This window comes from Micromesistius poutassou (assembly GCF_964030765.1).
Source record: "Micromesistius poutassou genome assembly, chromosome: 17".
In the NCBI taxonomy this organism is placed as follows: Eukaryota; Metazoa; Chordata; class Actinopteri; order Gadiformes; family Gadidae; genus Micromesistius; species Micromesistius poutassou.
In genome coordinates this window covers 2,703,415-2,727,305 of record NC_140287.1, presented here as the reverse complement: position 1 = coordinate 2,727,305, position 23,891 = coordinate 2,703,415, and the positions used below count along the sequence as shown (strand labels likewise).

The following is a 23,891-nucleotide window of genomic DNA, read 5'->3' as shown; positions in this document are numbered from 1 at the left end:
GTTCCCTTTAGAAATGTGGGAAATTTATATTCGTAGCTCAATTATACATACAAATTGGATTTATGCGTGTCATTCTAATTAAATATAGGCCTACGCCTACATTATTGTTATGTTGTAAAGAGTATTAGTAGTATGCTAATATTGTATCCCCACCAAAACTGGGTAATGCATGTTTTGATATTAATCTGATTTAGACCATCGCCCCAAAACAGAAGCCTTTGTGTCATTCATAAATGTAATGTATGGTCGGTTTGCAACGTCAGAAGAGGACTTATGTCAATCAATAGCCTAATGCCTCTTAGACCCACTAGTGTATATCATAACTGTGCAGGCATAGCTCTGCATGATGTTGCATTAGTCTCGGAGGCTCTTTATTATATATTTATCTTTGATGCAGTGAGAGGGAGGCGTGCCGTGGCGGGCCGGTCCGGGATGGTCTCACCTTCATGTGACTGTACCAAGGGAGGTGTTTTCTCTAAAAGAGTTGGCCTCAGCAGCGAGTCCGCAGCAGCACATGAGCTCATGTGCACGCAGCTCTCGACTGGTGTGCGGGCTCTGGATATCTCCGACTCTCCTCTTCGAACAGCGAGGCTCTTCATCCTCGGGATAACAGCTCTCCGCAGCAACCCGAGACGATGGGGGACACGCAGTCTGCACCGCGGGACGCCGAGCAGGATGCTGAGAGAGATACGGATAGTGGCCAGGCTCAGGATAGCGGAGACTGCAACGTGGAAGACAAGGTATCGCATTTTCCTTTAAAAATAGTAATTCAATGATAATAGGCCCTGTGTAGACCTTAATACATCATCGTCGAAAAGGCCTAAGTGTTTTAACTTTAATTTGGTGATACTTTGAATGCATTATTAACTCCTAATATGTAATCCCTGCCATTGTCATCATGCAGACACCGTGTCGTGGTATAACGCCTATGTAATGTTTGGATTAAGGTTTAGGGATAATGTAAACATCGCTTCCAAGTTGCCTTTGTTTTGGTGTTGGGCTGTGCGGCTATTGTTGATGAAACGCCTCAAACTTCCGTGCTGTTTTTTTTTAAAGCACGCCTTCCACTGCAGTGTGTTGCTGCCAACATTTCAATAAAAGCAGAGACATAGAGGTGGAATCTTTGTCTCAATTGATTCACGCACCATTCACGTGAGGAGATAAGTAGTTGTAGGCCTAATGAGAAAAGGCATGCAGGACGTTTTTATTCTCTTCTAAATAACAATTGCTATTTCTCACCAAACCATGTACAGTTTATATAGCCTACTTCCTGTTTACATTTGTGCCAGGTCTAGCCACTTCACTTTAAGTTGATTAATTGACCTGACATAGATTGTTTATGTTGAAGATGGTCACATAGGCAGCTAATTGTGGCAGAAAAACAAGGCAGTAAATCACACAGCAGAATGTCCAGGCTTAGAAATACTTTAATTCTCTTTGATCCAATAATCTGAGATGGAATTTCCTTCTTGCTGCACCCTGTAATGGGGCATCATTGAGTCTTAGCGTGCACCATCCCTAGTCTGTCTTTACCAGCAAGCCTGACTGGCTGTCCTGCCCATTTGGGGAGGGCAAAGTTATTATTGTTATGCAGGATATAATTACCATATTGTAACTCCTCCATATATGGTTAGTGGTTGTCTATTTAGCGCAATCTGGATCAATGTCTGATATAAGACATTTGAAGTGGCCTCTGTGATCTGAGTAGTAGCCCTATGATAGGCTATTCATCTCAAATCTTCTTTTTCTTATAATTTTAATGGACTGTGGACTTGGAGGACAGTAGGCTGGTTAAATAGAATGATGGCTGGTTAAACAGAATATTGGCTGGTTAACGTTTCAAGTTATAATAACTTTAAATGATTTTAATAGAGAAAATTCTGTCCCAATGTAACCTTATCTTCTTTAAAAGGAGGAGAATCAGCTTCCTCTTCATCTTCGGTAGGCCTCTGGACATTAAAACACACATTTGGATTTACTGGATGCATAGAATTAATAGTGCAAGTCATCATGTCCTAATATAGGGGTGGCAACAGTTATATATATTCATATTCAAAGACAGTGGCACTCATAAATGCAGTGGAAAATGTTTTTCACCATTGCCACCCACCCCCTCTATATGTATATTCTATATCTACTGCCATGGTGGAAATACTAGGCAACATGTGGCTTCATTCACTTCATGATTTGGTGAACAAATACCCTTATAAATATTATATTGGTTGGCCATTATAACCATTGACCTATATATAGACAGGAATTTGAGAAGAGGTCTGCCAGTGCTGCCATTGCTACTGGAGATTTGACTCTTACAACCTGACATAACTGTGTTACTAATAACATATCCTCAAACATGTTGTGTGTGGATAACAAACTAAGTCCTAGACAGAGGTGAAAGCGTGTGTGTGTCTGTGGATCTAATATGTTTTTAGATGGGCCACACCACCTGTCTTTAGTAAATAAGAAACATAAAATGGTTAAAATAACACACTTGTCATGTCTAAAAAGTCGAATTATCTGTAGTGATTTAATGTTTTCTAGTAGGTGTGAATGCGAATGCACGGAAACAGAATAGTTAACGTAAATAATCCACTACATGTTTTACATTTCAGCTTCTCCAAAATGATACACAGATCTCTGGTCTGCATGGGAAATCAGATGGCCCTCTAGCAGAACTAAACGATCACCTCGAAGATGAGTTTAGTGATGACCGTAAGTATCTATTTACAGTGTTTATGGTTTCCCACTGTATGAATAGCCTCATTTACTGCAACAACACAATTTCTTCCTTGATTATGTTGTCTTTGATACCATGTAGAAAGTACATGCTGCACCTTCTCCTCTGTTTGAAGGGTGACATCTTGTTTTCTCATGTTCAATCTGTGACACAGAATCAGCCCTGGTTTCTGCAAGGGAAGATGTTTCCGATACATTTGCGACGGTGGACGACAAGGAAGCGCTGTTAGAGGATGTGGAGATCAACGATGTGACAGATTCTGATCCAGATGCCGACGAGGCAGCGCTAAACGATCAAGAGGATAAGATGAACGAAATCAATAAAGGCTTCAGGCGATTCTTCAGCAACATCAGTCTGAAATTAACCCTTAAGCAGGGCCCAGATGAAAAACAAGCTGAGAAGGCTTCTGATGTTCTCCCAAATGGAGAGGAGGTGCCGTGCAGCCCAGGGGACACCTGCGACGTGGCAAACGAAAACACGAGCGAGACTTGCGAGAACAATGCCGATCCTCACACGGCACAGGACTCAGCTGACAATGAATCCACGACCTGCCCCACGGTGACGGACATGACATCTGAGGAGAACATCCAGGAGAACGTTGGGCACAAAACCCCCACGGCAACAGAGGTGGATCAGGAAGCTACAGAAGGGATTTTGGCCCAAGCCGACACAGAGGGTGTCACGTCAGAAGTAAAGCCTGAAGGATCATGTCCACAGGACTCTGCTGAAGAGGAGGTGCTGTCTCCCATTAAAGTATTCTTTACAACAGGCATCTTTACTAGTCTACAGAAGAAGAAGAAACCAGCCGAAGAGGAAAGTCTAAAAAACAAGACGAATGAGAAAGAATCAGTAGACATGGATAGAGAGGAACAGGGCGGGACAGAAGAAATTGGAAAAGACTTGGCAAAAGATGAGGTCTTCCCGAATGCTGAAAGAGCTGTGGTTGAGGAAAAGCAGAAAACAAAAGATGGAATTGAGGAGGTCATACGCGAATCAGCCCCAACAAATAATGGTCATGGAACCGGAGAAAACCTTGCTAATGCCAATGATGAACTGCTCAGTTCTGAAGAGAAGGTCAAATTTCCAAGTAGCTCACTACAACGTCTGCTTTCTGGGGCTAACTTGAAGGTCTCCACAAAGCAGCGAGGGAGGAAGAAATCATCAGACTCCGTTGAGCGCATTACCTGCCCTTTGCAATCATCAGTAGATTCAACCGAGAGTACAACAGAAGAAAGTCCTGCAGTGGCTCCAGAAGAGGTGAACAAGTTGGAGGAAAGTGCCTGGGAGACATTCAAAAGACTACTCACTCCTAAAAAGTTCCAGAAAAAGTCCACTCTGAGTAACGAGGACGTTGTATCAAGCAAACCGGAGGAACCAAAGCTAAGTGAGGGAGAAGAAATAGAAGATGGGAACACAGAGGAAAGCAGGAAGAGGAAAGATTCAATTGTTTCTTGGGACTCACTCTTGTGTGGTTCTGGAAACAGAAGGAGCAGAAAAAGTTCCAATGCTGACGAACAGAAAGCTAGAACTGAGGGAGATGATAACAGACAGGCAACTGAATCAAGACATGCTACAGACCTGGACAATTCACATGAGATGGATGATAACCTAGCCTCTTCCCCAGAGCAGGGAAGAAGTCCCTCCGACGATGAAGGGTCAACATGGAAATCTTTAAAACGTCTGGTCACACCAAAACGGAAATCTAGAGATGGGGAGGAAAGCAAAGAGCACACCTCAGATAGTGAAGTAATCCAGGACGAATCATCATTTTCATTAAAGAAATTTCTCCCTGGACGAAAGAAGAGGAGACCATATGAACAGCAAGAGGAAGTACCTTCCGATAAGCCTGAAAGGGGAGAACATTCAGACTCGGAAGACTCGGATACACCTGCAATTATTCCATTGTCCGAATTTGACATACCTGAAACAGAGAGTCAAGTGAAAATACAGGCAGTGCTAGAAAGTCAAACACCTGAAGCTGAAGCCCACAAAGAACAAGAAGAGCTCACTGGTCAGACAACAGAAGCAATGTGTGACAGCACACCGGCCTTGCCTAAAGAGACTAATGACACTGAAACTGCTTTAGAAAATCTGACATCTACAACCCCTGCTTCCATGGAAGAAGTGGATGATCTGACAGAGTTTGTCAGCAAGCTTCAACAGCTCAGTGACATCCCTGAGGAAGGTCTAATCGAGGAGAGCATAGCCACGCCTGCCTCATTTGCTGACGATGCAGCAAGAGACGACACCATTGCAGATGTTATAGAGTTCACATCTGAGGCTGTTACTGCACCAGAGCCCATAGATATTACAGTAGAAGATGAAACAGAAATGGTTTCAGCAGTATCCCAGTTGACAGACTCTTCAAAAACATCCGGCAACACAACACCAGTGCCAGCAGACTATGACGTCAAAGAAACAGACAACCTCCTCCATCAAGTTGTGGAATCCATTTCTGCAACCCAGAATGACACCCTAGAGAGCGCAAGTGACCAGAGTTCTGAGAGAATTGCTGTTTCTGTCTCTTCTCACATATTGGAAACAAAAGAACTCACAATTTTGAAAACACACCAAACCTCCAACGCTACTTTGCTATGTACTGGATTTACTGTTCAAGTATTTGATGCAAATGACAGAGTTGCAGAGGCAGAGTGCTTTTCAGACATGACAGAAACAATTTACACCCAGTGTTTATCTGAAGAAACCACTGAGGAGTTTCATACTGCTGGGATTTCTGTTGATGAAGAACTTAAATACATTAAGGAGAGCCAATTTGTGGCATATTCTTCATCTGATGATAATAAGGCTAAGATCTCAGCAGTTTTTCCCCAGGCTGAGGATGTTAATGTTTCTGAAATTTCAATAGACGACCACAAGAATAATGAGCAAGCTCATGAAATGGCGCCCCCTGGAACAGACTCATATGTTGAGGCCACAATTCAAACAGATAATGAAGCTTTACCGCAGAATAATGAAGCACTGGAGGACCAATATGATCAGATAAAAGAAAACAGAACTGATGATGAAGCACAAGTCGAAAGCGAGGAAATGGTTGATGAGTCCGAAACACTTACACTTACTGATGCATGTGCGTCTATAAATTCAGAAGCTACACCTACAGATGAAATTGCTAAAGGAAGTCACTTACTGAGTGGTGAACAGATGCAAGATGTTGCTGAGCTTAGTGTTGGGTATGAGGAACGACATGAGCTCTTAGTTGTCAAGGTAGGTGTTGCTGAGTTTCCACACGTGCCAGTGTCAGCAGCTATTGAACCTGAAGAAGTCATAATGAAAGCAGACAAGACTAAGAGTCAGCTACAATCATGTTCATCTGTGGACGTGGGGCAAGCAGAGCAAGGTGTTCAGGAACTTCAAAGCCAATCTATGACTGAAGACATTCCAGAACAAGACTCAACAGTCCCTGACAGTTCTACCTCCACTGAAGCAAAAGAACAAATCGAACACACTCCGCTGGAAACAGAAATGTACATGAAACAGGACGTCGCCGAGATTTTACAAGATGCTCTCTGTGAGGGTGGAGACCAAACCACAGAAGTAACAGGTGAACTGCAAACAGAAACGTCCGTTGAAGAGGCTGTTTATTGTGAAGAAAGCAATGTTCAGGTACTTGAACATAAGGTGATAACTGAAGATAGTCCAGTACTGGAGGATTTGACAGAGAAACACCTTGCAATAGGAGAGCAGGAACCTACAGAAGTACCTCAGCACATTTCAGTTGAAGAAGATGAATTGGAAGTACTGTCTATTCACACGCCCGCTGTAATTCATGATGAGACTGAAGACATTGCAGAATCCCAAGCAGAAGTGGCCAAGACGGAAGATGAAAAGGAGGCTGCAATATTTACTGAGCAAGGTTTTGCAGAGAAAGAGCTTATTTCCAGAGAGGATGACCCTTGCGATGTACCCAGACAAGTTCTAATTCAAGAAGATGGAAAACTAACTGAAGGGACTGATGAATTAAAAACATCACAATCTGTCCATTTGGGCACTCTGAACTCTGAAGCCAGAAATGTTGAGTTCCATCAAACGGTAATTACATCAGAAGACATCATAGGATCCCTTACAGAAAATGCATGCACCTCGATTACAGATGCAGATGAGAAAGAAACCGCGACGCAGTCAAAGCAATCATTGTTGTCTAAAGAGTTTGTAGAAACTGTAGAAAGCGTTGTTAGTGAGGAACTTACAGAAATTTCAGTTACAGATTATGTCCAGGTCGCTGATGTTACTGGTTCTAACTCCTTAGTAACATCTTCTAATGAAGCCTCTGTGGATTCTAATACTGCCATCGTTGAGGTTCTTGAAAAGCAAGTTGTATCTGAAGACATCCCAGAACAAGATGGATCCTCTGCCCATGTGACAGATAAAGTTGAGAATGAAACAGGGATACTGATAGAGCGAGCTCTTGTGGAAAAACCACCAACAATGGTTTACGATGACCCCAATGAAATTCCCCAACAAAGTGTGGCTAAACAAGAGGCTGAAGTAGTTAATGTGTCAACAGAGTTTGAAAATCCACCTGCTGTGCAAATTGCCCCTCTGATTCCACTGTTCAGTATTGTTGAGGGTATTGAAAAGCAAGTTACATCTCAAAACCTACTATCTAATGCAGAAAATACAGACCCAGTCATTACAGTTGAAGATGAGAAAGCAACTGTTACTGTAGAAAGTGACTTTAGTGAGGAACCGCAGCACATTTCAGTCACAGGTGCAGTCCAGGTTGCTGAAGTCACAAAGAAATTGGATCCACCGACACATATTCATTTAGCTTCTGTGGACTCTAATGCTGGTATTATTGAGGTTCTTGGAAATCAAGTTCTACCTGGAGACATGCCAGAAGGATCCTCTGTCTCAGTGACAGCTGAAGTTGAGAATGAAACTGGTGTACTGACAGAGGAAGCTATTGTGGTTGAAGAGCTTCCAACCATGGACTGTGACCCTAATGAAATAATTCCCCAACGTGTCCCCAAGAGTGTGGTCAAAGAAGATGATGAGGTAGTTAAGGTGTCAACAGAGTTTGAAGCTCCACCTACTCTTCATATAGCCCCTCTGATTTCAGAGTCCAGTATTGTTGAGATTATTGTAGAGCAAGTTACATTTGAAGACCTAGGATCTAATGCAGAGAATGCCCAACCCGTCATTACAGTTGAAGAAGACAAAGAATCTGTAACTCAACCAGAGCAATGTTTGTTGGAAAAAGAGCTTGTAGTTGTAGAAAGCGATTTTATTGAGGAACCACAGCACATTTCAATTACAGATGTTGTTCAGATCGCTGACATTACTAAGGAATTGGAAGAATCAACATCTATTGATGTAGTTTCTGTGGAAGATAATGCTGGTATCGAGATTCATGAAAAGCAGGATATATCTGAAGACATCCAAGTACACGATGTAGCCTCTGCATCAGTGACAGCTCAAATTGAGAATGAAACTGAGTTACCGACACAACAAGCTCCACCTGCTGTGCAAATTGCCCCTCTGATTCCACTGTTTAGTATTGTTGAGGGTATTGAAAAGCAAGTTACATCTCAAAATCTACTATCTAATGCAGAAAATGCAGACCCAGTCATTACAGTTGAAGATGAGAAAGCAACTGTAACTCAACCAGAGCAATCATTGATGGAAAAAGAGCTTTTAACTGTAGAAAGTGACTTTAGTGAGGAACCGCAGCACATTTCAGTCACAGATGATGTCCAGGTTGCTGAAGTCATAAAGAAATTGGATCTACCGACACATATTCATTTAGCTTCTGTGGACTCTAATGCTGGTATTGTTGAGGTTCTTGGAAATCAAGTTCTACCTGGAGACATGCCAGAAGGATCCTCTGTCTCAGTGACAGCTGAAGTTGAGAATGAAACTGGTGTACTGACAGAGGAAGCTATTGTGGTTGAAGAGCCTCCAACCATGGACTATGACCCTAATGAAATTCCCCAACAGAGTGTGGTCAAAGAAGACGATGAGGTAGTTAAGGTGTCAACAGAGTTCGAAGCTCCATCTACTCTTCATACAGCCCCTCTGATTTCAGAGTCCAGTATTGTTGAGATTATAGAGCAAGTTACATTTGAAGACCTAGGATCTAATGCAGAGAATGCCCAACCCATCAGTACAGTTGAAGAAGACAAAGAAACTGTAACTCAACCAGAGCAATGTTTGTTGGATAAAGAGCTTGTAGTTGTAGAAAGCGATCTTATTGAGGAACCACAGCACATTTCAGTTAAAGATGTTGTTCAGATCGCTGACATTACTAAGGAATTGGAAGAATCAACATCTATTGGTGTAGTTTCTGTGGAAGATAATGCTGGTATCGTTGAGGTTCTTAAAAAGCAGGATATATCTGAAGACATCCAAGTACACGATGTAGCCTCTGCATCAGTGACAGCTCAAATTGAGAATGAAACTGAGTTACCGACACAACAAGCTCCACCTGCTGTGCAAATTGCCCCTCTGATTCCACTGTTTAGTATTGTTGAGGGTATTGAAAAGCAAATTACATCTCAAAACCTACTATCTAATGCAGAAAATGCAGACCCAGTCATTACAGTTGAAGATGAGAAAGCAACTGTAACTCAACCAGAGCAATCATTGATGGAAAAAGAGCTTTTAACTGTAGAAAGTGACTTTAGTGAGGAACCGCAGCACATTTCAGTCACAGATGATGTCCAGGTTGCTGAAGTCATAAAGAAATTGGATCTACCGACACATATTCATTTAGCTTCTGTGGACTCTAATGCTGGTGTTGTTGAGGTTCTTGGAAATCAAGTTCTACCTGGAGACATGCCAGAAGGATCCTCTGTCTCAGTGACAGCTGAAGTTGAGAATGAAACTGGTGTACTGTCAGAGGAAGCTATTGTGGTTGAAGAGCCTCCAACCATGGACTATGACCCTAATGAAATTCCCCAACAGAGTGTGGTCAAAGATGGGGAAGTAGTTAAGGTGTCAACCGAGTTTGAAGCTCCATCTCATGTACAAATGACCCCTCTGATTTTGGATTCCAGTATTGTTGAAGTTATTGAAAAGCAAGTTACTGAAGACCTAGGATCTGATGCAGAGAATGCCAACACCTTGTTTACAGTGGAGAGTGAACAAGTAATGCAATCAGAGCAATCATTGTTGGTAAAAGAGTCTGTTACTGTTGAAAGCAACATCAATGAAGAACCACAGCACATTTCAGTCACAGATGTCCAGGTCACTGAATTCACAAAGGAATTGGAAGCATCCACATTTGTTCAGGTAGCTTCTCTGGATTCCAATGCTGGTATTGTTGAGATTCTTGAAAAGGAAGTTGTATCTGAAAACATTGCAGTCCCCAATGGAGCCTCTGTCTCAGTGACAGCTGTAGTTGAGAATAAAACTGAGGTACTGCTACAAGTGGTTGGGGGTAAAGCGCTTCCAACCGGGGACGATGGCCCTAATGAAATTCCCCAGCAGAGTGTCATAAAACAAGATGGTAAAGTTGTTCAAACAGAGTCGGAAGCTCCACCTACTGTACCTCTGATTTTGGGGTCCAGTATGGTTGAGGTTATTGGAAAGCAAGTCCTATCTGAAGACATTCCAGTAACTGATAGAGAAAAGGCTACTGCTTCAACTACAGCTGAAGCTGAGGAGGAAGCAGCAGTACTGATAGCACAAGCGCTTGTTGAAAAAGTGCTTAGAACTGTAGTGGGAGACCCTGATGAATTTCCCAGACAGTGTGCTGTCAAAAATGACGATGAGTTTGCAGACATTACAAAATTATTGGATGGATCAACAGAAGTTGACATAGCCTCCATCAACTCAGACACAAGTACATCCCAAGTGCTTCAGAAACATGTTCTATCTGAAGTTATCCCAACTCCAGACACAGACAATGCTGCTGTTACCTCTGTAACAGAAGTTACAGAGGTACCTGAAGTGTATGAAAAACAACATGTAGAAGACCATGTGGCCTTAGTGCCTGAAGTAGTGCCTGAACCTAGCCATGAAGTGGGCTCTACTGCAGTAAATGATGAGGGTGATATCAATAAACTTGCTGAGGTAGAAGAAAATGCGGAAATCGTTGAGGATGGTGCAGCAATGCAGGATGAAGATGGTGCAGCAATGCAAGAATGCGGCATCGAAACCTCAAAGGGTGATGACGCCGACAGAGAAACGCCAAACCTTAGGGAACCTTTGTTAGATGTCATGGCAACTGAAGAAGAGCCCCAGGACACTGTAGAGCCTGCCAGGGTCCTGGAACCATGTGTGCAGGAGGGCATGATGGAGATGGCTGAAAAAAGCAAGGGAGATGTTGAGGTCAAATCAGCTGAGGAGGTGGGAGCAACAGATGCAAAAGGGGCCATGGACATTGGTTGCAAAGTTCAAAATGAGGTAGAGAATGTCTCGACCTCCCTGGCAGCAGAGGAGATACTTGATAAGATGGATAATGTCACCACAAAGGAGGTGAATCAACAGGAAAACCAGACAGAAGTGTCTGAAGAAGGGGCAAAGGAGGAGTCTTGTTTGAAGGAAGAGCCTGTGTCTGCAGTACAAGTTATTGTCACTCCACCAACTGATAAACAAGAAGCAACAGAAATTATCCAAAGTGAACCAAGTGAATTGGAGGCTCAAAAAGTAACAGAAAACAAGTCTGATGTATCAATCGAAAGACCAGCACCAGAAGTTCTACCCGTAACTGAAATTGGAAATGACGAGGAAACCGCCTCAATAAATGTTTTTGTGACTACAGACGATGTCTCCATAGATAAACTTAAACCAGATCTATATGAAACTAAAGTTGAATTAAAAAAGGAATCACACAAAAATGTCATAGAAGAGGATTCATCATGTTCCCCAGAGCTACTTCCTGCAAATGAAACGATTGAGGCAAAACAAGACACAGTAGTACCTCAAATAATAACCTCATCTGAGAAAGTGCAACCAACTACTGAAATGGGGGTGGAAGAAATTCAAGCAACAGAGAATGGAGTGGAATCCAACATACAAATGGAGCTAACTGAACTTCAAGTAAAGGAAAAAGAAATTGAGGTGACAGAACCTCAAGTATTGGAGAAAGTAGAACCTAACATTCAAAAGGAGGTAAAAGAATTAGGAACCGAACAGAAAAGTGAACCACTAAAACAGATCCAGGCGTCTGAGGTCAAAGAAGAAGCGAATGTGGCACCCAAAATACAAATGGAGGGAACAGAGTTTCCAACAACTGAGAAACTGGAATCAACTCTTCAAATGGAGGAAACAGAACTTCAAGTAACAGAGGAAGTGGAACAAAACATAAAAATTGCGCTGACCAACATTAAAGTCACCGTTAAAGTTGTTGTCCAAGCAATAGAGGAATTAGATCTTGAGGAAAGTAAAGTTGATGCACATCTCATAGAGGATTCATCATTTTCACCACAGGAAGTAGCTGCGACGGAAATGATGGATGCAAAACAGGAGCAAACTCACCCTTGTGAGATGGTTACACCGACTGAGGAAGGAGAACCAACTATCAAAATGGAGAAAACAGAAATTCAGCTAACAAAGAAAGTAGAACCCAAGATACAAATGGAGGTAACTGAACTTCAAGGGGAAAATAAAGTGGAACCAACTATTGAAATGGAGGCAACAGAAATTCAAGTTACAAAGAAAGTGGAACCAAACATTCAAATAGCGTTAACAGAAATGAAAGACCCCTTAACACAGTGCCAACTACCTGAGGTTGGTGTCAAAGCAGATGAGGCAATAGAAAAAGCAAGAACAATCCAAATGGCAGAAGTACCCGAGAGCCTTCAGAAGCCATGTGTATCTGAGGTTTCAGTAACTCAGGTAATAGAAGTCACAGGACTGGTTCAAGAATTTGATTCAACGAGGGAGATGATTCAGGCGGAACCAGTGGTACCCCAAGTTGGCTCAGAGCAGGAGGAGCAAGGGGAACTGGAGCAGGACGTCTGGTTAGATGCAGAGGAGGACATTGGCAAGAAAGAAGGTGCAGAGAAGACTGGGAATGAACCCCAAGAGTCTGTGCAAATTAATTTGGAAGGTTCTCAAGAAGAAGAGTTCCTGGATACAACTGGGCATGCTCACATTGAGGAAGAAAGTAGCACAGAAGAAATACAAGCGATAGGAGAAATACATGAAATAGAGAGAGAAGGGGAAGACTTTGCTATTGCCCTGGAAGATTCACACATTAGGAATCTAACAGAGACAAGTTTGATTTGCAAGGAGCTGGACTAATTCCTCTCAACTCCAGAATCAAGAAAGAGTGAGACTTTTTAAATTGCTTCTTTCAAATATTAAAGCAATCACCAGATGATCTTGTTTTCCTAATATTCATGTTTGCTTACTATGTACTGCTCTTTAATGACATTCATGATCTTGTCAATGTTTTCTTCAGGTGGAACTGCTTGGAAGTTGAAGGCTGTTGACAAAGGATAAGAACAAGTAAAGGAAAAACGCAGGAATGGAAACTTTTTCATCCTAATTGTCCGATATACTGTTTTTGGGTACATTTAGAATTATTTATTTGCATATTCATTTCATTAATATATTCAGCTCTTGCTGTAGAGACAGCTTGTAAACTCAGCTCAGAAAACTCTCAACGTCATTCACACAGTTGGTATACAGGCACCTACATTCTTATACTGCATACTACAATTATTTTATCGGGTGCATTTTTATTTATATTTGTAACAGCTGAAATGTATACATATTTAGCTGAATGAACTGTCCTGTGCTTTTATAGGTAAACCATTTTAATTTGCGGTTTTACAAAGTCACTTTGCAATGAATCTTTTGTAATAATAGGCGGTCAAAATTAATGTGTAATGGTTTTAAAAACAGAAATGATGCAATCAATATGAAAACAATCAAACTATATAAAAAGATGAAGTCTATATAACAGTTATTATATTTTGATATGAGGAGGATCTAGACAAGTGAAGCCAAAGGCGTGGTTAACTGAAAACCAAGGCAATAAGTAAGTAACACTCCCAACTAGATAAACGTATCCAGGACAACGGTTTCTTGGCCATACTGATGCAACTGCATTGAATTTGTACTTAGACGTTTTTAAATTTAGACATTTTGATATGAGCGCAAGATTGCCACACTGCTCTATAATGTATTAACACGAATATGTTTCAATTGCACTGAGCTAAGATCGCATATTTATATATTACTAAAGCAATGTACTACTACAGTAATATATATATATCACTATATAATCCACAGCGCCTTAACCCTTAACTGTATTCATCCATGGCACCTTGGCTACCGGTGTCTCATTTTCAGTAGTTGAAGGCAGCTGGTGAAGAGAGTGGAAGAATGAGACAGGAAATGTGCTTGTAAGGGCAAACTGTATGTTGAGTCACCGATGTATTCATAACATTCCTTCCAATCAGATTACACAAAAACTAATGTTTTAAATAAAAAAAACATGTTTCCATATGCACCAATATATTTACAAATGTGTACAAAATGCCACTGCGATGATATTCTATTTCAATAAATGTCTGAAGAATTTGAAGATTACTCGTTTTTATGTAAAATCTGACCCACACACCTTGGTTAATTCTAGACAATTATTAAAGGTCCCATGTCACTTTATGAGGTTTTCTAACATTAAGTTGAGTTCCCCTAGCCTCCTTATGGTCCCCCAGTAGCTAAAAATTGCATTAGGTGTAAACCGAGAAGTAGGTATTCCTCCGCCTTTGAAAAAAGGACAGCTGAAACGCTTTGATTTAGCTTCCGGCCCCATATGTTGTCATAGAGCTAGGGTTAGTAAGTCCCGCCCCTTCCGCTAAACCCCAGTGGACCTCTAGGTTGAAAAATCATTAATGCAAGTGAATGTGAGAAAGTAATTATTTTCTGGGCCCGTTAGAATTTTTAATATAATTTTTCATGTTAAGAGTTTGACAGTATATTGTATGATTCTGTGGAAAAGACGAGAAAGACTACATGTCGCCGTGTTATGGGGTGACGTCATAGAGGCGACATGTAGTCTTTCTCGTTATGTCTTTTCCACAACTGCTAGCCGAAGAATCATACAATATACTGTCAAACTCTTAACATGAAAAATTATGTTAAAATTTCACAGACAACATATGTTGACATTCATGGCACAATTCAAACGGGCCCAGAAAATAATTATTTTCTCACATTCACTTGCATTAACGATTTTTCAACCTAGAGGTCCACTGGGGTTTAGCGGGACTTACCAGCTATTATAGAGCTGGTAAGTCCCAGTCTAAGGCCAGGTTACCTCCCCTTTCTCTGCTTGGCCCGCCCAGAGAATTTGGCCCGCCAATGAGACAATGAGCTAGGACCGTGCGAGCGCCACGTGTGTGTGTGTGAATACACACACTGTAACGCAAGTGTTCTTTGTTATTTGGATAACCGTTCTGCTGTTGGTGTTATGGCGCATAACACGCAACACAATAACGCAAGCTTGCATAAAGCTCCCATTTGGTGAAAAGACTAGACTGCGTCGGGTTGGTTGAGAAGGAATTGGGAACCGCGACATGGAGGAGAAAAGGATTGTTGCCCAGGATTGTCCGTCGGAGCCCCGCTGTAGCGGGCAGCGGGGCTGGACGGGCAGCGGGGCTCCGGCGGGAGACAACCCTGGGCAACGGGCAGCGGGCAGCGGGGCTCCTACGGACAATCCTGGGCAACAATCCTTTTCTCCTCCATGTCGTGGTTCCCAATTCCTTCTCAACCAACCCGACGCAGACAACCCCGGGCAACAATCGCGGGCAACAATCCCTTTCTCCTCCATTTCGCTACAAGACGATGTGTGCTCTCAGAACTATATTTATCCAAATATGAATCAAAATAATGCATACCAAGAAGTTGCATCCAATAAAGGTGGTCAAAAACAAAATGCTTGGTTTTAAATAGGATTTATTGCCTGATACGGAAAGATAATATTATACAACAGCAAGGGGCTCATTCACATTCATTGAAGGTTTATAACTCATCTGTCTCCATAGAGATCCAGGCTCTCTGTGGTTCTCATTCAGCCTCCAGTCTTCTTTTGTAAATGCCATTTCACAGAACGTTGGTTGCGACCTTAGTTGAACCGTTTAAAAGAGGACTCTTGCCAGTTCAAACATGACCTTGAAAACAAGAAAAGCAGAACAAGTTCAGGATCTCCACATAGGAACTTACTCATGTGTTGCCAAGACATCCAAATTGAACAAATAGAATTAGAATATATTAATAATAACATTATCATACCAGGAAAACCAAACCATAATATTTCTGGATGAACAAAGGCTTGACTTTCATGTCAATCTTAACAACATTGACTCTGGAGGCCCATCACAAAGGACTCCATGTATGGGTTCAGGGTTACCTCTATAGTATTGAGGTATGGGTTCAGGGTCACCTCTATAGTGATGAGGTATGGGTTCAGGGTCACCTCTATAGTGATGAGGTATGGGTTCAGGGTTACCTCTATAGTATGTATGAGTTCAGGGTCACCTCTATAGTATGTATGAGTTCAGGGTCACCTCTATAGTGATGAGGTATGGGTTCAGGGTTACCTCTATAGTGATGAGGTATGGGTTCAGGGTTACCTCTATAGTGATGAGGTATGGGTTCAGGGTTACCTCTATAGTGATGAGGTATGAGTTCAGGGTTACCTCTATAGTGATGAGGATGACTATCATCCATTCCAGCCTCAGGCTGTGCTTCTCACTCAGGTGGTTCCTCATCAGGTCGGTCAGCTCTGTGCAGTGCTGCAGCTTCTCGTTCACCACCTGGAACACACAAACAAACAACGCCATTTTACTACAATCTACTATGTGGTCATTTATGAGACGCTTTTCTCCAAGAGTTTAACCGACTGTCAATGTACACACATTTGAATTTCAACCCTGAGAACCACGTATTATTATGAAAGCCGTTAAAACCCAAAACAATTGATTAATACAATCTAATTTTATTTATTCATTGTAACAAGTGGTAGGTAGCTGGTCTGGTAGGCTGGCATTGATCAGCTGTGTTCTCTCCTCAAGATCTGTTGATCGCATCAAAAATGAAATAAAAAAGTATTTATAGATTATATATATATACACACACACACATAAAAAGTAAGTTGAGATGGAAAACATCAACGACAAACAACAACGCCCTAAATGTAAAATGAACCACCAACTGGAATGAGGATTTCTCATTATACAAATGCAGTGACAGCACCCTCTAGGGTTTAACTCACGTTTAGTAATTTGGCAAATGACTTGTGAACAGGCAAAAGCACTGTGATCAATATGAGAGCAACTACAAATGAGTTTTCCATGACCAAGTTTCTAAAATAGACAGTAGCTATAGCAATCAAAATAAAGGATTTTAATTGGTGGCTGCTAGATGCTATGGAGTTACTGCATCTGGTGCTATAGCCAAGTGCCCACTTGGTTATAGTAACTTAGTGAGTAACTATAGTAACTTGGTTACTGTTTGGGTTTGCCATGGAAACAGCTTGGTAGATAAAAAATGGGGTTGGACCAGAGCACTAGAAACCACCAGGAGGAAGGGGCTAGGCATGGCCCTCATCGTCATAGAAACCACCAGGAGGAAGGGGCTAGGCATGGCCCTCATCGTCATAGAAACCACCAGGAGGAAGGGGCTATAGGCACGGCCCTCATCGTCATAGAAACCACCAGGAGGAAGGGGCTAGGCATGGCCCTCATCGTCATAGAAACCACCAGGAGGAAGGGGCTATAGGCACGGCCCTCATCGTCATAGAAACCACCAGGAGGAAGGGGCTAGGCATGGCCCTCATCGTCATAGAAACCACCAGGAGGAAGGGGCTATAGGCACGGCCCTCATCGTCATAGAAACCACCAGGAGGAAGGGGCTAGGCACGGCCCTCATCGTCATAGAAACCACCAGGAGGAAGGGGCTATAGGCACGGCCCTCATCGTCGTTGAAACGTTAATGTTAATTAATGGTTAAATAATGTGCCCTTTTTTTAATTGTTACCAAATTAAGAAGCGCAGGTGTAATTCTCTTGCTGGTCTAAACTGCATTATTTGCAACAATCAACATATGTAATGGTTAAATTAAACAAATGTGATTTTTTTTTATCCCAAAGATTTTGATTTTGCTTTGCTTTGTTTACACCTACCAAAAGAAAAGACTGGAAGAGTGTTGCATTCACTCCACCTGTGGTGTGTGTGCATGTGATTGACAGGCAAGAGTCCCCGAACCAATCAGAGGGAGAGGCTCTGATTGGTCAGAAATGAGCCAGGATAGTGGTCCAAAAACTAAGTCAACCAGAAATGATATTCTCACAGAGCGTTTCACTCACTAAACGTAGACGATGGCTACGGCATTTGTTGAAAAATGACAGTCAAACGATAGCTCTGGAGTCCTACCTAAAGCCTGTGGCTGTAGGCGGGCTCACCTTAACCCTGCGGTTGATGCTGAGGAACATGCAGGTCTTGTCGTAGAGCTGCTCCAGGTTCTCTCGGTCCCAGTAGAAGTCTGGTGTCATGAGCAGATCTGAGCTCAGGTTGATGCAGTGTCTGTTGGGCAGACCACACACACACACACGCACACAGTGTGATAAAGTGCAGAAAATAATGAATGTTATCTCAGAAAATAGCTATTGCGAAAATATGTAGCGTTTTTATTATCCATTTAGCCCACAACGACACACACACGTGGACTAGGAGAGCTACGACTGTACCAACAGTGGAGCAGCATGAGCAGGTTCTTACCGTAAAGCGAAGAGCTCCCCTATCTTCTGCATAACGTCTGCTCTGGACAGCTTCACTTTGTTGCCTGATTTCAGCATCTGGTCGGAAAAACCAAGAGGCCAAAATCAGTTCTGAAGAAAGTTCTAGAAAACGGGACTTTATTAGGAAACTGTCAATCACAGGAAATAATATAACTGTTCATCATTTCATGCTTCTTTAATTGTCTATAATCTGTACATTAGATGGACCTTACCTCTGGGATTGGCTGAATCGACTCGACAAAGTTGTCCAAGGCCACCTCCCATATTGCTAGCTTGACTGGAACAGAACAAGGAGAAAGAGGTTAAAGACAGAGTGCACTGCCAATCCCCTACGACTACTACTCTAGTACTACCATCGATACAACTGCACTACATATGCACAAATACTCACAGAAATTGGTATTTCGTGAAAGAAAATAAACTATACGTGACACTTTATGATTGATCCAAATAGGCAGCCAATGTGACTGAAAATCCCATTCCTGCTGTTCACAGATATGTTCCAAAAATAAAAACAGCAAAGACGGCGATCTTATGGTTCACACGTCACCACCACCGAGGGTGTGTTGGACATGTCTTGTTCACCTGACAGAGACAGTGCATTGGAGAAGGCAAACTTCTCCAAAACAGCCTCGTCCTGGTCCATCTCGTTGTTCAGCATGAAGTTCCCGCGTTGTAGCTTGGAATTTCCCCTGAGAAAAAGGACAATAACATTAAGGGGTGATATCATGCTTTCTCGACTCTTCCTGGTGCTTAGTTTAGACAGTTATATGACGTATGTATGAATTTTTTTTACGTCTGCTAAACTAGAAAAATCTAAGCCAGGGGGAGTATTCACGCCCACCGAGAACGCCCCTCAATAAGTGTGTGAAACAGCTCGTTTGCGCTCAAACTTTACTTCCGTAATAGGGTGACGTCAGAAGTCCCGGCTACCCGCAATGTTTACAAATTCTCAGGGGTGTGAATTTGCCCCCACACGTGCAAAGCGTTCGACCAATTGCAACAGAGTGGGCATTCTGACAGCAATCACAGCAGTCCGGGCTACTCGGGAGGGGGGCCTTAAAGCGACATGACACATGACACACACATTCAACAGTTTTTGAAAGATGCTGAAATTGGTTTGCAGAAATGAACAATGTGAGAATAATAAGGGGTATTTTTAACATACAGGCATGTAACCCTATTCTAGTAGTACCCCCAAATGCAATTATTAACCATAAAAAAGCATGATATGGGTTCTAGAAAGGAGAGCGAGCGCTAAATCCAGCCCACTAAATAACATACTGTATGAATACTTTATAGGGGTGGGAAAAATAATAGATTCTTCGATGCATCCCTATTCTCTTTAGAACGATTCCGTCTCGATGCAGAAAAATTAATAATCGGAAACAAATTGAATAAAAAATTAAATATATATATATATATATATATATTTATTATTTTTTTTTAATTAAATTTGTTCACCTGCTGCAGAGCGCTTCAGAAAAGTCTTGCAAAAGTCTTGTAAGTAGCAAAGTCAGATGTGTATAAATATTTTTGAAAATCCCGCATGGAAATGTACATTAAAAAAAAATTGAGATGCATCGAAAATCATTTTCCAATCGAATCGTTGACCTCTGAATCGGAATTGAATCGTGAGGTGCCGAGAGATTCAAACACGATCGAAGGTAAACAAACCTACTCTCCAATGGAATAGTTGACCTCCTCGTTCTCCCAGTGGACCAGGGCCACCTCGTAGGGCTGGATCTCATGCCGCTCCAGGAGCCTCATGGCCTTCTTCATCTGCGGACACAGGCAGCACAGCACCATGTTGTTAGGGTGCTATTTCATGTAGGCTACATGGTCTCGCACGCGGGAGCGCGCACAGGACAAGCCCATAAGGCGAAGCCTAGACGGTGTAGCCTACAATCATAAACTAGAGTTATCATAACATAACTATCATAGAACTAGTTATAATAAGATAACTATCATATAACTAGAGTTATCATAACATAACTATCATAGAACTAGAGATATAATAACATAACTATCATAGAACTAGAGTTATAATAACATAACTATCATAGAACTAGTTATAATAACATAACTTTCATAGAACTAGAGTTATAATAACATAACTATCATAGAACTAGTTATAATAACATAACTTTCATAGAACTAGAGTTATAATACTCTAACTATCATAGAACTAGAGTTATAATAACATAACTTTCATAGAACTAGAGTTATAATAACATAACTATCATATAACTAGTTATAATAACATACCTTTTATAGAACTAGAGTTATAATATTCTAACTATCATAGAACTAGAGTTATAATAACATAACTTTCATAGAACTAGAGTTATAATAACATAACTATCATATAACTAGTTATAATAACATAACTTTCATAGAACTAGAGTTATAATACTCTAACTATCATAGAACTAGAGTTATAATAACATAACTTTCATAGAACTAGAGTTATAACATAACTATCATATAACTAGTTATAATAACATACCTTTTATAGAACTAGAGTTATAATATTCTAACTATCATAGCACTAGAGTTATAATAACATAACTATTTTATGTGGGCTATGCCGTCTAGGCTTTGCCTTATGGGCTTGGCTACGCCTACAATCGTAGAACTAGAGTTATACTATCTAGATAGTTAACTATCTAGAGTAACTATCGTTACCATCCACACCAACTCAATATTCTTACGGTGACAGACAGTCACAACTCAAGTGTATATGTTGACCGTTTAACGCCACATTCGGCTCACCGTCTTCTCCTCGACGTTCCAGAAGACCACGGAGCCCTCTCTGAAAGGTTGACATGGAGGAGGCGGGTGTGTCACTAGCACAAAATAACCGTGGTTCATAGGAAAGGTACTGAACACAGTGAGACGGAGCGTCGCTCTACCTGAAGAAGAACATCAGGGCGACGTCGTCGGGCTTGGCCGCCAAGTCGGTGCAAATCACGAGCGCGTTCGAAGCATCTGAAAAGAGAAACACATACACAATGGTGCAATCTGTGGAACACTTATCTGCAACTACTGTTTTACTCATCATCCAAAGCAACTCACAGTGGATTCTAACAAACGACTCCAGCTATGATCACTGCAGCTAGGGTTAGGGCACCTTTCTCGAGGAACAAACAAAACTTTCTTTCTGAAAAATCAACAATTGAACCCCTAGAGTCTAGACAACCAAAGCCCTAGACATCACCTCTGGGTAACTCCACCTCACTGAAGCCGTGGCTTACGAGGTCGTGGCTCAGGGTTGGTAAGTGGTACTGGTCGGCTGTCGCAAAGGCAATGCACTGCATCATCTACAAAGGGCAGAATGGGTTAACGTACTAAAGGCACCACAGGCCATAGCTCTCGGACTGCTGTGACAGACCCAGCTTGTGTCACACCTGGTTCTCCACTTGTAAGGGCTGATTGGTTCGCGACGGCTGCTTCGTTCTCGGCCCCTTGGGAACCCTTTTCCCCGGTACGACAGCCACTTTCAGCACGGACTTCCCCAGGTTTGTGGAATAATGTCGGATTTGTGAAACATTTTCCGTGTACATCCCGCCATGGCCGCCAAATGAGACGCTGCCGAGTCTTTGGAACTGACGGGAGAAACGTGGCGCTTGTATTGGATCACATTGTTTGTTTGACGGGACTGTGCTTGTTCTTGGAGGTTCACCTGCGGTGAGCTGCTTGGTGAAGCAAGAGGGGTTTGGGAGAAAAGACGTACTCTTTAGGGACTGCCTCGCCCCCACTCTGCACACAAACGACCGCAGGAGCATCGCAGCATGGGAGGAGATGCCTTCAGCAACACACAGATGAGGAGGAGACAGATGTCACTTCAATGACTTAATAAATACAATTGGACTTCATGCCATTGTAGATAAGTGAACACACACACACACACATACTTGCGAACACACACACACACACATACCATACGGTACTACACACTCATACTATTTGAAATCAATTAGGCTTTTAGAATACGATTATACATTACAAATAATAGACTGACCTTGGCTCAGTGGACTTTAAGTGAAGGGATGCGCATGCGCAGAGCTCAGCTCTGAGAGGACATGAATGCTGGACAAATGTTCAACACTTGTGAGATCGTGAGGAACGCGTCCGCCGTCAGGATGACTTTAACTAGAGAACAGTATGAAGAGAAGCTGTGAACGTCATTACAGTTCAGGAGGCTGTAGCGGCTAGCTGCTCAGAGAATGAATGATACTATCTGTATTGTTAGGGTGGTTCAACATAATAAACCAGCCGGGTAGCTAAACTAAACTCACAACAGACGTCTCACACACTGTGAAGTTAATAAGGTTTGTCATTTAGAGCAAAGCATCAGCTGAGTGTGATGTTGACACCACGGTGAACATGCCTTTGGATATCATTCGTACAATAAAGTTTCATTTGAACAACGAGTTCCTGTTTGGTATGACGTAATTTTACGTCACGACTAAATGTACACACTCTATACGAAATGGATGTATTATTATAATATATATGTATTATTATATTTTGAATACGAGTGCATATCTCTGTTATGATTGTATTGTATTTGTTCATTCTAACAATAATAAAAAATACAACTTTATTTTATTTACATTGTAAACAATAACTTTGTATTCTGCTTGATTCCACTATGTAATACAATAATATTACTAATTGAAAAAAACCATAAGCATAACCGTTTATATCGTATTTCATTTGAATAGTTGTACGGACGTCCCGTTCCCAACCCCGAGCAGCAGCGCCCCCTCTGGTCAACCCTTGACATTTGTTTTCTGTTGCTTGGAGACTCCATGCAAAAGGACAAGAAAGCCGTCATGATGACACATTCCTAGATTGACTTTGATGATGGAAGTCCGTGAGAATTTTGATGAGGTAGGCAAAGAAATTGACAGCATCAAATTAGTTATGTTAAACGCCAGGTATTGTTTAAATAAGTCAGATATCATTAACTTTTCTATTCGTTGACATACTTTATCAATACAATGACACAATTCTAAAACACTTGTATTAATCGTGGATTTCTACCTCTTCTAGTCCTGCTATTCACCTACTTCCAATACTTCTACCACCACTACTGGGCAGGGCAGTTGCTAGGAATTCTGGGCCCCCTGAAAGAATATCTGTGTGGGCCCCTCTCCCCCGTTCATTGCCACCTTAAATGTTCTTGTTTTTCAGTGTTCTTGACGGTGCCTGGTGTAATACACCCAATTTGTTTCCTTTTTTACATTTAACGACTTAACAAGTAACGAGTATTATTATGTAAATTAGTATTATTATGTAAATTATGTATTATTAATTGTCTTATTCTAATTTCCCTGATTTGCAACACGTTATTACACCTCTGATTGCAAATACATGTTCAATTAACCACTCAACAAATAGGTGTGGGTATTTTATTGTATTTAACAATCA

At 41.7% G+C, this 23,891-nt stretch overlaps 4 protein-coding genes across 4 annotated transcripts; 3 read left to right on the top strand and 1 right to left on the bottom strand.

The window, feature by feature from the left end:
- Nucleotides 1–635: 635 nt before the first annotated feature.
- akap12a (A kinase (PRKA) anchor protein 12a) lies at nt 636–7,749 on the top strand (the record flags this gene model as incomplete). The annotated part of the gene is made up of 4 exons (XM_084481678.1): nt 636–740; nt 2,613–2,712; nt 2,880–7,547; nt 7,730–7,749. The coding sequence occupies 4 exons, from the start codon at nt 636–638 to the stop codon at nt 7,747–7,749; spliced, it is 4,893 nt and encodes a 1,630-aa protein (XP_084337804.1).
- Nucleotides 7,750–8,377: 628 nt separating this feature from the next.
- On the top strand, nt 8,378–12,137 carry LOC311361870 (uncharacterized protein; the record flags this gene model as incomplete). Its single annotated transcript, XM_084481677.1, has 3 exons — nt 8,378–9,070; nt 9,230–11,980; nt 12,108–12,137. The coding sequence occupies 3 exons, from the start codon at nt 8,378–8,380 to the stop codon at nt 12,135–12,137; spliced, it is 3,474 nt and encodes a 1,157-aa protein (XP_084337803.1).
- Nucleotides 12,138–12,328: 191 nt separating this feature from the next.
- Nucleotides 12,329–13,214, top strand: LOC311361868 (uncharacterized protein; the record flags this gene model as incomplete). The annotated part of the gene is made up of 2 exons (XM_084481676.1): nt 12,329–12,974; nt 13,107–13,214. The coding sequence occupies one exon, from the start codon at nt 12,329–12,331 to the stop codon at nt 12,944–12,946; it is 618 nt and encodes a 205-aa protein (XP_084337802.1). The 3' UTR covers nt 12,947–12,974; nt 13,107–13,214.
- Nucleotides 13,215–15,631: 2,417 nt separating this feature from the next.
- rmnd1 (required for meiotic nuclear division 1 homolog) lies at nt 15,632–22,844 on the bottom strand. The gene is made up of 12 exons (XM_084482326.1): nt 22,477–22,844; nt 21,863–22,260; nt 21,673–21,775; nt 21,368–21,443; nt 21,228–21,267; nt 20,134–20,234; nt 19,038–19,144; nt 18,665–18,729; nt 18,433–18,509; nt 18,117–18,237; nt 16,354–16,470; nt 15,632–15,825 (listed from the first exon to the last, which is right to left on the bottom strand). The coding sequence occupies exons 2-12, from the start codon at nt 22,238–22,240 to the stop codon at nt 15,793–15,795; spliced, it is 1,218 nt and encodes a 405-aa protein (XP_084338452.1). The 5' UTR covers nt 22,241–22,260; nt 22,477–22,844; the 3' UTR covers nt 15,632–15,792.
- Between the last annotated feature and the right edge of the window lie 1,047 nt (nt 22,845–23,891).